The sequence below is a fragment of the Syngnathus leptorhynchus genome, chromosome 7 (assembly GCF_054491065.1).
Source record: "Syngnathus leptorhynchus isolate UIUO chromosome 7, UIUO_Slep, whole genome shotgun sequence".
In the NCBI taxonomy this organism is placed as follows: domain Eukaryota; kingdom Metazoa; phylum Chordata; class Actinopteri; order Syngnathiformes; family Syngnathidae; genus Syngnathus; species Syngnathus leptorhynchus.
The window spans coordinates 5,165,656-5,180,245 of record NC_141201.1 but is presented as its reverse complement, the minus strand read 5'-3'; the positions used below and the strand labels follow the sequence as shown (position 1 = coordinate 5,180,245).

The following is a 14,590-nucleotide window of genomic DNA, read 5'->3' as shown; positions in this document are numbered from 1 at the left end:
ATATCCTTTATTATTAAAAATATGAAGGTTTACTCCAGTAGAGAGGTGCTCTTGTCCATATTACTTAATAAGGGAAATCAAGACAATACAGTGCAAAGAAAATTTAAGACAATCCTTATAAAACAAAACTCTTTAATGGCACAATAGCTAACGGCTTCATTTCCTCCTTATATCACAAATTCATGTCATATTAAAACCTCTTTCACGCAAAAAAAGAAAAGAAAAAAATACAACTTGAGCTAGACCAGGCTGGGTAAAATGTCACCATATTAAATGTATGACAATTAGAATACAAACGTACAGTAAACTGTCCTGGGTTTATTTAATTTTAGCGTTGCATGGTGGGTCTTATTAAATGCTAACCTACACACACACACATAACAAAGGTAGAAATATTAAGGCACTTGCTCTCTGGAAAAGTCCACAGATTTAAAAGTTTGGCTCTTTCGCAATATGACTGAAACAAAGTTTGATTATTGCTCTGTTTGGTCCCACAAGTTTAAAAAATTATCCTTGAACAATACATGATAAGTGTGCACAGATCAGAGCTGAACTGCATAAAGGAAAACATTTCATTGTTTGAGACAGGAAGAGGACGTAAACATGAGCCTGTTAAAATGACCGCATGGTGGCAGTATAGGCAACTGTAAGGTTTCTGTTTAGTAAAAATGTGAGCGCCAACATAGCAGTGGGTCTTCCTAAATTGAGCCTCTTTTCACCCACAGAAACATTACACCATTCTTTTGGACAACCTTTCCTTTGACTTTGGCTTATTTCGACACACACTTACAATAATGTGAGTGCCGAGAACAACGCCCGAAAATGATGGGTTCAAGCAGTCAAACGAAGAGTGTCCTATTATAAGATTGAAAACACAAAAGTCACAAATGGCAGTGTTGCAGGATTAGTTTGAAGACTTTTGTGGTTTGAGTACCCGTGGTTGACAGAGCTTACTTTAAAAAAAAAAAAAAAACAATAAAAGATTACGATAAAAAAAATATTAAAGAAAAAGACAGTCCAGTAAAATCCATATGCAAGCGAAATAAATAATCCAGCATTGGGAAGCTTTCCTCCACTTCTCACAAAAAAAGTATTGTAGATAAATTAACACAAGAGATTAACTTATTACAACAAACCTTAATTGTTTGTCGTATGTTTGATTAACCCTCAAATAAATCCTCTCTGGGCCCATTTTTGAGCCTCCACCCACAGTTTGACAAACCATGACTGCTGAAAAGCTGGTCACAGTGTTTTTCCTTAAGTCCGATGAAGGCACATCCCCATCTGAGTTTTCCTTCGTTGATGAGCGTTTTTGGCTGGTTTTTTCTCATCCCTGGCGACAAGTTTCCCTCTAAAGTGAAGTCAAAAAAATCACTTTATGGCTGACAGTAATTGTTATTTTCCCTTGATTTCTTTCCAAGCGTGAACATCTGGAACTCGCCGCAGCTCCACCTGATCCAGTTTCACTCATCATATAAAATTGCTGTCTAACTAGGTCTCCTCATCCCAGAGGCAGAGCTGTTTTTGCGAAACATAGTACGTAAAGTGGTAGCCCTTGCTACAGCTTTTGATGCCACACTTGTAGGTGGAGCCTTTGCCCGTGGTGTCGCGACTGCGGCAGTACTTGAGCAGGCACGGGTACCACTCCAGGCGTAGGCCGTATGTGCACAAACATGGCTGCCACAGGTCCTTAGTGGCGTGACAGGCCTGAAATTGAGGCGCCACAGACGTGTAGGGCAGCGCCTCAAACATGGAGCCATCCACGCCTGCAAATAATGAATTACAAGTTAGATCGATGTTTTGGAGGAGAATAAATCGGGGCGGGCCTAAAAGTAGCTACAACAAAGAGGGCAGATGAGGAAGCTTTATCATGCAAAGAAGATGCGTCTGTGACAGATAATGACGCAGGAACCATGACCATCTAACATTGTTTGCTTGCTGTAACGCTGCTAGAAGAAGACAACGGTGCAGCTTTCAAGCACATTCTCCTCACCCCGATACCGTTTGGATTTCATTGTGTCGATGCGGGGACAAGCATTCACGAGCGAATGCTTTTGTGTGGTCTCCTTTGCTATTGGCGGCTGTTCAAACATGTCTAAATTCCTGTTGAGACATTTTGGAAAGTAATCGAATTGTGATTTTTTTTTTTTTTTATCTTCCCCAAATATCGCAATTTAATATGCCGTTAAGTTTTAAAGGTCTGTGGCTTTATCACTTCTATTTTTCATATTTCCTAACAAAAATACATCTCAAGTAATAATTTTCAATTTTGAAAATTAGATTCTGCTACACCGCAATGTCAATTTATATTAGATGAATTATTCAGTCCCATTCAAATAGGAAATACCGGTAATCAGAAACAAAGATACTTATTTGGAATGTAAACGTACAAAAATAAAACACAAAACTTTATCAAAGTAAGTAAGTACAAGTACCATCAACAAGATAAGTGGAGTAGTCATATCATCAGAGTTGCGATAAGAGCAAAGTGGCAAAGCTAAACAAAGAAACGCAAGCCCTGACCTTTGTCCAGCCAGTGCTTGACGTCAGGCTCTGTGGTGTAGATGGCCTCGTGGGCCTCGCCACACATGTTGTGGATGTGGTCGCTCAGCCGCCAGGCCCGACTGACGTTGACAGAGGCGCTCATAGTCAGCTGCTCCAGGCCGCGACGCTCCTCGGCCAAACGAATGGCGTGAGGGTTTTTCTAAAAAAAATCACATAAATAAGCATCTGACATGGAAATGGTGCCGACCACGTGGTACCTGTCTGAGGCGGGCCATGGACTCGCTTGGGATGATCTCATTGCGGCCCAGGCGGGATATGAAGCACAGGGCCTGGTACTGGTTCTGTCCTCTTTCCAGCTCGCCCAGGATTAGCGATCGGAATATCTTTACTTCCTGCCAAGAGAACCCAGAGATGAGCAATGACGACTTTCCATTGAGCAATGTGCGCTTTAACCATTCATTTGCACAATGATGCAGCCAGGAATGATTTCAAATAAAGTGCTGCCTTGATTTGTGACCTTATTCCACGGCGTGACTACGTTCATAACTCAAAACACCATTCCCCATTTAAATAAATGGACATGTCATCAATCCATTCCAGCTCCACTTGCAACACTAACATAAATTTTAGTGACTGTCATGATTTTGTGCGCCAATGCCTATTATTATTTTACTCCTAGTGTGTGTGTTTTTAACAGAGGATAAAGAATATATGCATGTGAGACCTTTTCTATTTTAGTCTGTTAATATGTGTTGCTGCATCTTTTATGCTCAATTATCCATTGTTTCATTAAACAACTGTAACCATCGCAACATTGACGTAAATTGTCAAATTTGAAACTGGAAATGTAAACCTGGGATTAGATGTATAGATAAAAAAAAAACAGACAGTGACTGTATTGTTCAAATAGCCTCTGACTGAATCTTTCCCTTCCTGTAAAATGCTAAAAACATTCAAACCTTCTCTTTTATGGGGCCTTGCAGACGTAGCAAATGGTGATAGTGGAAAATCCGTGGAAAAAAAAAAAAAAAAAAGACCTTGTTGCCGTTGGCAAGTACACGCAAGATTTGGCATCAGGAGCCAAGGCCATAAAGAGTTCTGTGAGAGGACATGCAAAGGATGATGGGAATCTCCAGCAAGCACAGGAGACCTGTCCTCCCATTCATCTGACATTACCCCCTCCTCCTCCCCTTCTCCCAGCGAGACAGACACACTGTCCCTAAACACCCCTCCTCCGCTTTTCACACTCTCATATGAAACAAACAGGCTGCAGAGGAGAAGCTTTTAGTCTGAAAAAGCAGGAGGGACAAATAAACATGCCCCTGATAACCCTAATGAGCCGCACTCCCACTTCCTGCGTGCAAAACAAGAATGCGAGGCCCCCCCAGAAGCATTTTTTTACTACTCCGCTTTGCACGTTCCTCATTCAGCAAAGGACTTTTCTCGGTGGAGAGTGTCCGACAAGTACACAATAAAGGCAAACATCATCATGTGACACTATTTGACCTTTTAGAAGTAAATTGCTGAGCAAATATTGATTTAGCAATACTGTGTGACATTAACTTCATGCGTGGCAAGGAAAACGCAGGAAGTTAAAAATGCTCTTTTATCATTTGGCTTTGTTGCCGTTCATTTGTGAATTAGTGAGGATTGTGCAAAAAAAAAAATCCCAAGCTTCAAGGAAGAAATCATTCAATATAAATGTAACTATGAATAAAAATATGGAGGAAAAGTTATTTTTCCCTTCAGCTGTTTGAGCCACAAAGTAAAACATTCCGCTCCACACAATCACAATGGAGCAGTCCCCATTGGAAAAGACAAATGGTACTTTATGACATAGATGAAAGTAAAAATTCAGTGCTCCAATTTTTTTTTTTTTTATATATCTGCAAGAGGAAACACAATGTACTAGAAGTTATGTTCGCACCAATGTGGACTCCAGCTTTTTTGTGCGGAGTTTTCACAAAACATGCAAGTTAAGTTTATAGAGTTGTCCCTATGTGTGAGTATGAATGTAAAATTGGAAAATATACGACCGGCTCTAAAAAAGACACACCCGAGATACATTGACATTTATGATCTACACACATTTAAACATCATATTCAGGAGGGGGGGGGGGCACACAACTTCAGGACCTCCCGTATTGTACACACATGCTGCTACACTGTGTGCAAAGCCGAGAAAGGAAATAGAAAAGGGGGAGGCATTCATGTCAGCCGCATGGATGTGCCCCGAGGCTCTCTGGGTAATTACAGAGGAAAAGAGTAGCTGTACCAACTGTGTGTCGTCGGAACACTGCTGAAGTGACAACAGCTTACACACAATCCCCTCGTGTCACGATGAGTCCACATGAATGATTGTCTACTTCCATGGGCCACTATTTGGATTTTTGCCAAAAGGCAAAAAAAAAAAAAAAAAAAGAGGGCAACCACAATGGAGCCATTTAAAAAGAGCAGTTTAACCTTTTGCGACTGGGATTGAAGATGCTACATTAAACAGCAAAACAAACATAATGGCTTTAGAGTGGTTGTGCCCTCTTAAGGCAATTAAACAAATTCTGATGGGTGTTTGACTTCATTTCCTTTGTGTCAATTAAAAGTATCCATTTTTGCTATATTATATTATTATTTTCATTATACATTGTACATAGTCATTTACTTTAATGAAACATTACTTGCAATACTTTTTATTTGGTCGGGAATTTGCGAGCTATATTTTAATCAATGACAGCGTAATCAATTTTTCAGCTTATTCAATGATCAATTTAACATTATTTTGGGATGGTGTGTTGATGTTTGTGCACATTTGTTTAGCACTTAATAGCACTTTAGACAATTACTCAGTTTTACCTGAGGGGATGCAGTCATTAAACAAATTTCCTAATGAATATCTCAAGTCAACTATTATTGGGATGAAAGTTTCGGGTTTTAAAAAAAAAAAAATATATAATAATGCGTTGCCATCTAAGTGCTTTAGGAGACGCTAAGATAATAATCAGTTTAGCTTTCACAAGCAAACCTGCTTCTACCAATGACATCATCTTGTCCCAAATACCCGCACACTTGCGGTCGACTTCAGCTGTTCGCTTGGACGAGACGGACGTACGCCGGCCAAAACCAGCATTGCCACTAAATTATTCACAGACGTAATCATGGAAGACGTAGAATGAGAATATAATATGCAGTGCTACCATGAATGGAGAACACAATAATGCATTCATTGCAACTACAAAGAAAATGACTACAAATTCAACTTCATCTTCAAGTAAAACTACTGCCGGTAGTAAATCAAAGCAAAATGTCTTTCAAACTTCCCAAGCACCTGTTTCACTATGAGTACCACGACTCCCCTCTATAGGATTCCATAAATCTAAACACAAAGACTCAGGCTCAAAATAATTCAGCAAGTATGTTAAACACACCCTTTAACATATACAATTGATGTTTTCGCCCACCAACATCGAGCTTCTTCAGGTATGGACGCTACAGATTAAACTGTCTCAGTCGTTAAAAAAAAAAAAAAAAAAAAAAAGAATGGTTTAGCTTTAGGCTTCTCCCCACCAGAGAGCTACAAATGTCAGCTTGGCTGTAAATAATCCAGACAATTACAGATTCCTCAGCGTTGCTTCCTCACACCCAAGACTTTGCGGGCAAAACCACCGCTGGCCCTTAGCCAAACACAAATGGGCATTCATTCTAGTGGTTCATACTTGGACCTTTAAAACAGGAGTCGGGTGCCGCTTTCATTGCCGCGTTACCTTCGGTGGGCCCGATTATTTAAGAGGTGCACAAAAAGCCTATTGAGTGTCTCAAAGGGTGCCTTTTACTGAGAATATCCTCAGTCACTGTAGTCGTAACCCGGCGTGGCCGACTCTCCGAACGAATAATTCAACGTGACATTAATGTTTTAGCGCTCCAACAATGCTATAGGTCACCCTTTTAGCAAGCATGCTCATTGAAAATCAAAACATGCATGAACACGCACGCATTCGATAAAAGCAGCGGGTTAGTAGGTGAGCGAAACATCCGCTAATCACGGTTTCCAATCCTCGCTTAAGAACCAGATAAGGTTGATGGATGTCCCAAGGGAGTCCCGATTCCCTCAATCTGGATAATGGCACAGCTTTGTGGCTAATTGACCATGCATGGAATGTTTGTTTGAATCACATGGGGACATGAGAAAAAAAAAAATCTGATACTCCACATCTGGCACTGTGTTGGAGTACAGACCTCCAAATCTAAACATGACAGTCTCGCTGTAAGTCTTCCGTTCCAGTCCACCTTTTGGATTTGTTGATCCAAAATCTTGAATCTTACATTAATCGTGATTTTTCATTGGAAGCTACAAAGTAAGCAAGTGGAATGTAAGAAGGTGCCCCTTTTGGCTTCTGTTTGTAGAAACTTTACACGATCCAATGTTTATCCTCGACCCCCGTGTCCCACCTAAAAGTCTCCGTTTGCCCTTTTAAAACAACACACAGTGTTGAGATGTTTAGTGATGGGGGAGGATGTTTGCCTTGGTGGGCAGAAGACCCCCTGCCCCCCCAAACAAGAACTCAGGTGCAGGGCAAGGGATTAAAGATCATGTCGGGAAAACAAAGGGGGCGGGAGTGGGACACAAAAGGAACCGGAGAAAAAAAGCTCGGTGCTAAGAAATGCCTGACTTGAAGCTAATTACAGAGACTCTGACGGCAGGAATGTGAAGTCACATTTGGGCTTGGTCACACCTGGCTGTCCAAAGAGCAAAGCCGTTGGAAGTCAATGGCGTTAAAAACGATACGGATCAAGAGGAGGCCCTTGTTCTATTCTGTCAACGATGGAAAGTAACCTTTAAAAAAATAAAAAATAAAAATCACTGCCACACAGAACGCAATTATCGGTGTGTGGGAAAATTTTGAATTCAGGAAATGAGACAGCTCACAGGAAAGGAAATGAAGTCAATAGATAAGGAATAAACAACGGAGAGGGCTGTCGTCCCATTCAGCCTCTGACTGGCGTCCTACTGCTTTCATATCCTGTTGCAACACACTCCAATAGATAAGCCTTACAACAATAAGAGCCTGTTTTAGTTTACCATACATTTCTGAAATTTATTCCAAATGTCATTTCTTTTTATTGCTTATCTCTCTTCAATGTTTTTTCTCTCCCACGTTGCTCAGGCACTTTACACACAAACAAGCAGGTAAAGTTCAAAAGACTTTTGTTAGCTTTTTTGTTGTCGCTAACTGATTCGAAAAGCTTGTTGGGAGCCACGTTGAGTTCCTGTGGTCACAGGGTGGGAAGTGAGAGCTGAAACAGGTGCATGAAAACTGGTCTTTCTCTAAAGCTTTTTTTTTTTTCCTTCATCTACAGCATTTCAGAGGAACATCTGGTCTGCCGGCGGGAGGAGGATGAAGGATAAAGACATCACTAAGGAACGAGGGGCCACGAGAGGCCAAAGGGGGGCCCCCTGTGCTACCCCAAGGGCCACCAAAAGAACACAGGAGGCCTTTTTTTTTAAGCCACCAGGCAACAAAGAGCGGCTAAGTGAAAGGGGAACAGGAAGGCTTGGTTAAAGCTCTCTAACTTTTGTTTTCAGATATGAAATCCAGATATGGCTCCTCGGAATCCAACAAGGTCACTGAGCAAAGCACAATGACTCAACTTATTTCAGTTCCTTTTAAGATGGATCTTTAAAGATGAATGTTCAAAGTTCTGTTCTATAGAAAGAGCTAGAACAAAGTAGCTGTTGAACTTTAAAGGTCAGTTCGGACTTCAGTAGAACTTGTCAAACTATATTTCATTACATGTAAAAAGAAGCTAACCTAGAGTAATATGGTGGTCTAAGATCATTCTTTACCCACCATTAAGTGGCAACGAGGTGTAAAAAGAAGTTAATTGCTATTATTATGCAAAACAACTCAGATAAGTGCCGACATATCACAGCTAGCTTAGCTTGCTAGCTTGCGGACTATCAGTCAATTCCAGGGACTGCACTTGATCTGTTTTTTTTTCAGTTTCCGACTTAATGGAATTTTGAAATGCCATTGTATTTACTTAGGTTGAGGGCCAGGATGACTTTTTGAACCACGTTTGGATTTGATTACATGAATGACTTCACACATTCAAGAATATAACGAGTCCCTCTGAGCTTTAATAACATCATAGGGGTGAATTCACACCATGGTAGTGATGCAATTAACATTTCCTGGAACAGGTGACACTTGCTTGTTGAAAAAAAAGTCTACAAGATCGGGCAAGTGACAAAGAAAGATGGTGCCAAAATGTGATGAAGGGATAGTCATGGGAAAAAGCTCAGGCTACTACATTACTGGCGAGCACCAGCATTTCTCACCAACAGACAAAAAAGGAAATTGACAGCCAGAAAGTTACAGTAGAACAGAGTCACAAGATGGGAAGAACTCAAAGACACAAAAGTGTGTCAAAGATAACCAGAGAGCCAATCAAATCCCCGTAGCTCTCCATTTCTCTGTGCACATTGTGCACTTTAGGGTGCTTTATTCCCAATTCATTGTTACTGCAAGATGGGCGTAACCATAACACTTTAAACACAATCTGGATAGAAAAGACAGGTAACCTACACTTGGGAAACAATTTGGTTCAGTTGCTCTTATGAAATATGAATTCATACTGTCAAACATTAACCATGATATTTATAGACAGGCTCCCTTGGCTGACTACATTTAATCTCAAATATAACACTTTTACATTTTCACCTCATGTTTTTTTTTACTTGCAACACATTTGGTATCAGCGCTGTAGTATCGGAAGCTCTTTTGCAAATACTAGAAGAGAAATACAATAAGAGCACAATACTGGCAGCGGTGTATAAAAATGCTATATTTGCAAACAGGAAGTAACTTTTACTTTGTACTGCGATGTAGAGGTATAAAAAATTAACTAGCAGCCAGGCCGACTTGCTATTTGCAAATCAATGCTGTTGGAAGAACGGTGATGATCACTGACGTGATGTTATGTGATCAGTTGCTAAACCTTGGCTTAAGTGTTTTACGCTTCACCGACAAAAGACATAAGCCATTTTCCAATAGGCTGCCATTTCCATTGAGAACAAAAGAAAGAAAGAAAAAAACCAAAATCAAAAGCATGTCCCCCGTTTCAAGTTTATTTAACCCACGTTGTAAATACTCGAATATGCCCGGGGTTAAACTGATGCAATCAGCCTCTGCTGAACTGTAAACATCTGGCATAAAGTTATGAGCAAGTTTAGTGTAAACAGAGAGTGATTAAGTGCTGCAGCCAAAGACTTTATCAGCAACCTTCCAAAGGTTTACCCAACATGACACGCTCATACGGTGAGCTCAACCGCATCACCGTTTCCACATGTCAAGCCACCAAAACCTGGACTGGGAGTAGGAAGGCCGAGAAACTTGGCCACGGATAAAACATATACAGTCTCTGTTGTGGTGCCAAACACTAGAAAAATAAAATATAATAAATATGGTTAAAAAGAAAACAACAACAATCAAATAAGGTCAGTTCAAATGAAACTGTTGACTGGCATTACGTAGCTTACACAGCTAGCAAGTGAGATCAGCGTTTATTGTTCCAAATAGCATCACGCTGAATAAAACTCAAGTGCCGCTCGGTGGAATCGTGGCTTCGTAGCATTTTTCCAAGCAACACCCATATCATTTGTCTGAAATATCACCACAGGGGTCAAATATTCAATCCAATTAAAGTTTACCCTGATAAGGTGAAAAAGCTGTCTTTCTTTTCTTTTTTTTTTTTTTTAACTCCTGCTTGGAATACAAATTGTACATCATGGCCAAGCTGCTGCAAGTGTTTAACATCGCTGTTAAAACGCTCTTCTTCCCACACCCTTCGAATTTTCATGGCAGCTGGAAGTGACAGCTCATCCAACTTTCCATAAATCTTGGAGATAGTGCAAGCGGCGCTGAATAAAAAACATATGGAGGGGAACGAGAACAGGAAGACGCAAGTTAGAAGAAAAAAAAACTGGGGGGGGGGGGCGACCTTGGACTGGAGCAGATAAAGCTGCAGAAGACTACAATCATAAGAGGTTCTATTTCAAATAAACAAAACCATATGCGCGCCTGGGTGAGTGGGGGGGGGGGTGCATCAAAAAGGGGCCCCTGCACACCCCGGCGATGCCTCTCCGCTCAAAACTTCAGAGTATGTCCCTTTATTGTGGCAAACAGAATAGGGGAGCGCAGTGAGAGGGGGGCGGGGTCACCGATGACTGGAGCGATGGCCTCTTCTCTCACTCTCCCCTAAACTGCAAATTAGCCGTTTTGGTTAGCCAAGCAGACGCGTTGGATCAAAAAGGTCAGACGTGCCCCACTTAATCCTAGTACGAGCTCCCTCCCTTCACATCTCACCAGGCCGTCAGCTTGGGTCCGCCAGCGAGCGATCACACGCGTGTACACGATCATCCTTTTGCGTCACCACTGCACACCCGTGACCACACACTCCCTGCATGCATTTCTGGACTTGTAGCTTCTTCCCCCAATCAAAATGTCCTTCCCAGTCGTCATTTTTCCACAGTCAAACACATCCTGCGTCTTCTTTCCAAATTTGATTGTCAGTCAGGGAAGGGACACTGGATCTGCCTGGCTACATTTAGAAAAATGCTAAATATGGTCTCCGATCGGTAGCGCCGGGTTTAGGGATACTGAAGGAGGTGAAAGCAGGAAGGTGTCATCCCGCATTTAAGTAAGAACAGCTGGCTTGACCTCTTTCTGTGAAAAAGATGAATTAAGCTTACTTATGGGGCGAGGGGGGGGGGGGGGAATTTTTGCCGCATTGTAACCTAAAGAACAGGCAATCCATTTCTCAGAAGAGACCATTGTGGTCTAACCACGAGGTAAATGACACAGGCTGTGGCTGCTCTAAAGGGGGTGGGGGGGGGGGGGGGGGGGAATTTATTATACCCTTAGGGTGCTACCTTAAAATGATCGTGCCTTTGTATCACTGACTTTTACAGTTTGGGAACATATTGAACATAGAACATACATTGGAGTCCAGAAATTAGTGCTATGGAGTACAATAGTGTAGCTCACGATCGAGTATTTTCTGAATCGATTAATCGAACAATTAGAGAAAATTTGCATCAAAGTGTATTACACCTCCTCTCGATTTATTGATGTTTATTTGGTATTGTTTAATGATTAAAAAAAAACACGATTCAGCTACTGGTGTGGTTATTATTTCGTTTGTTTTTATAAATGACTACAAAAATAACAAATAATTACTGTTGAAAAGCTGACAGAGAATTTAGACAAGTCTAAGGTAAAAAACATCTAAATGACGACTCAAGTATTAAAATAGTAGTCGATTAATTCGATAATCGGTCCATCGCCGATTAATCGATTCATTTTGACAGCTCCGCTTCTACCTCAGGGGACAAGAATGGACAATAACTTGTTATAGTGTTGGTGGTCAGCTGGACATCTGAGGCCATTGTGGGATCTTTAATAACAAAGCAGTCAGGAGTTAATGAGTAGTCTGAACGCGAATGTGTGTATATTGTACAGCTTGTCATTGTGTTGCTATCCTGCCTTGACATTTTTACAACCCTGGAAACAAAGTGCTGCATTACTCCAATGATTACAAAGGGAAACAAATGGATTTCAATTTGGTACAGCAAGAACGGTGTAAACAGTACTTAGCACGAGTGCCTGGCAGTCTGGAGATCCAGGTTTGATGGTGGTAGCAACACAGCCCAAAATGTTTCTAAAATTGAAATGGTTGCATGACCTGTCAATCAATGGCATTGATGCATGAAATATGTGCTCCTCGTGAAGTTGCTCTCTGTAGGTGTATTTTTGAAAGCTCTTGTTAATGAAATTCCACATGAGGTCAACTAATAACGTTCATTAGCCTCCGCATCAGGAGCATCAACTGCACAGTCTGGGTGCTAAAAAGACAAATTAGAAGATTTTGCATTAAGGATAAATAGAAAGCAATACTTGGAATGTGTGCTGAGTCTAAGTTATTGTTATTTTTATTGAAAAACTTAGACAGCATGACAGCTTCCACTATGTTACAAGTTACCAAGACTGAAAAATAACCTGTTTGCTTACCTGGAGTTCTGTGACAGGTGTATTCGATAGTTTGGTGTGAGTATTTTTTTTAATTTTTTGGTCAAAATGGCATCAAAAGTTTTTAAACAAGCTTCTCCAACCAACAGCAAAGAAAATGTTCATAAAAAAAAAAACACTTTGATTCTTCAAATCAACACTAACAGCAATATGATGATTCAAAACATCTCAGTGAAAGAAAACTTCTTACAAACTGAAAACAGATTTTACAGTCCGATGCGAAATCATTTTATCTCACCTGTTTGAAGTCAACCATAAAGGTGACGAGCGTACCGTCTCCTTGCTTGAATTCCACCGAGATGGTGTCCTTCTCACTGTCCGCCTCCAGGATCTCCTCAGTCACCAGCCCGTCGTTGAGTCGGACCCGAACCCTCAGCTCGGAGCCCAGTCCCAGGGTGCAGACAAGCAGCAGCAACAGCAGCAGAACCTTAGTCGCGCTCGCACACATCCCCGAAGACGCAAAAGCCAACCCAAAGATTGCAAGATCGGAGGCGTAATCCCGATGTGTGCGTTCATATCTAAAGTCTTCTCCTCACATCACGTACGCGGTCCGCTTTTGGGAAAAAAGCGCTCAATCACTGCATTTCACTTGTTGTGACGACTTCTCCTCTTTTTTTTTTCTTTTCCATTGAAAGGTTTTCGGTTCAATAAGATTATCTCACCGGTCCGAATATAGCACGTTGTTATTCTGCGCTCACCTAAACCAACTTTTCACGCGTGGATCCGAGGCAGCCTCGTCACTTCCGAGCGCCACACTGCAAACTTTTAGTGTGTGTGAGCGCGTGTGTGTGTGTGTGTGGCTGGTAGTAAACTCTTAAAGCCGCACACACAAGCTTCTCTGCCCATCCCCCTAAAGAAGAAGGAGGCCTCTCATGTGATTCCCTTTCTGCACTCTCAACTAATAATACCCCTCGACTGAACACTCTTTTTTTCTGATACTGTATACACGTGTTTCTCTCAAACTTTACAGTACAATCATAAAAAATAATATACAATACTCTCCAAGTACCACCATGATGACAAACATAGAAACAAAAGATTAAATGCAAAAGGATTGTACTTAAAATACCATACGAGATGTTTTAAGTAACATTAAGCACAAGTTGAACATTTATTTCAGTCATTCCTTTGCACACCGCTAGAGGGAGCCCGCGTGACACTAGTGGTATCGCACGACTGTGTATTTTACGTTTTTAGCGTTGTTTTCAAGCAACGCTCTTTTTTTCAAATATCGTTTGTTTTCTTTTGAGTGTTCATGTGTTTGTACTTCAATGTCATACAGCCCCAACCAATATGCTTTAAATAGTTTTTAGTGGGTGTCTCTTTCATATGTGGCTGTATAAACTTCAGATTGCACAGGGCAGTAAATATAAAACTGTCATACTGAAACATTAAAGTTACTTGATAAAGTAATAATTACAGCAAATTTGGAAAATTGATGCCGTTGTTGGAGTTTATGCTCAAGAGTACATGTTAGCTAACTCAGCTATTATGCTAAAGGTGTGCTGAAGAGCTATTTGGTATTTTTTTTTTACAAACCTCAGATCAGATGGAAGCTACCAAAGCGAAAAAACACGTAATCAGAATGCAAATCTCAGAACCACACTGCATTGATGCCCGATTACAAACAGCAGCATGTCATCCTTGCATTGAACCATCTGAGGTCTTTATCTCCCTCAACACACGCACAGCATTCTGGGTGGGCCGAGACCCCGGTGCCTGATGACCCCCGAATGTGCCAGCACTTGACTGCGAGGCATGGTCGCTTCAATGAAGGAGAACGCAAACAAAGAGAGGCCATCAGGCAGAGTAAACAAAGTTTTTTAGTCAGGGTCTGGAAAACCAAACTGTAGGCTGAACAGATTGGAGACGATGGTCTTGAGAAAACAAAATCTCTTTAGTGTCATCAAGAGTGGTTCACACAAAGCCTCCAAATGGCTTTCCAAAATGGATGCAAGAATCTCACTCGAAAGGTTCCAAATGTTCTTACACTCCTTTTGCAA

The 14,590-nt window shown here is 41.2% G+C and overlaps 1 protein-coding gene across 1 annotated transcript; it reads right to left on the bottom strand.

Annotated features, from left to right (window-relative positions):
* Positions 1–114: 114 nt before the first annotated feature.
* oafa (OAF homolog a (Drosophila)) lies at positions 115–13,462 on the bottom strand. The gene is made up of 4 exons (XM_085915679.1): positions 12,826–13,462; positions 2,763–2,897; positions 2,524–2,704; positions 115–1,766 (listed from the first exon to the last, which is right to left on the bottom strand). Exons 1-4 carry the CDS (start codon positions 13,033–13,035, stop codon positions 1,492–1,494), a joined length of 801 nt encoding a protein of 266 aa, XP_085771805.1. The 5' UTR covers positions 13,036–13,462; the 3' UTR covers positions 115–1,491.
* Between the last annotated feature and the right edge of the window lie 1,128 nt (positions 13,463–14,590).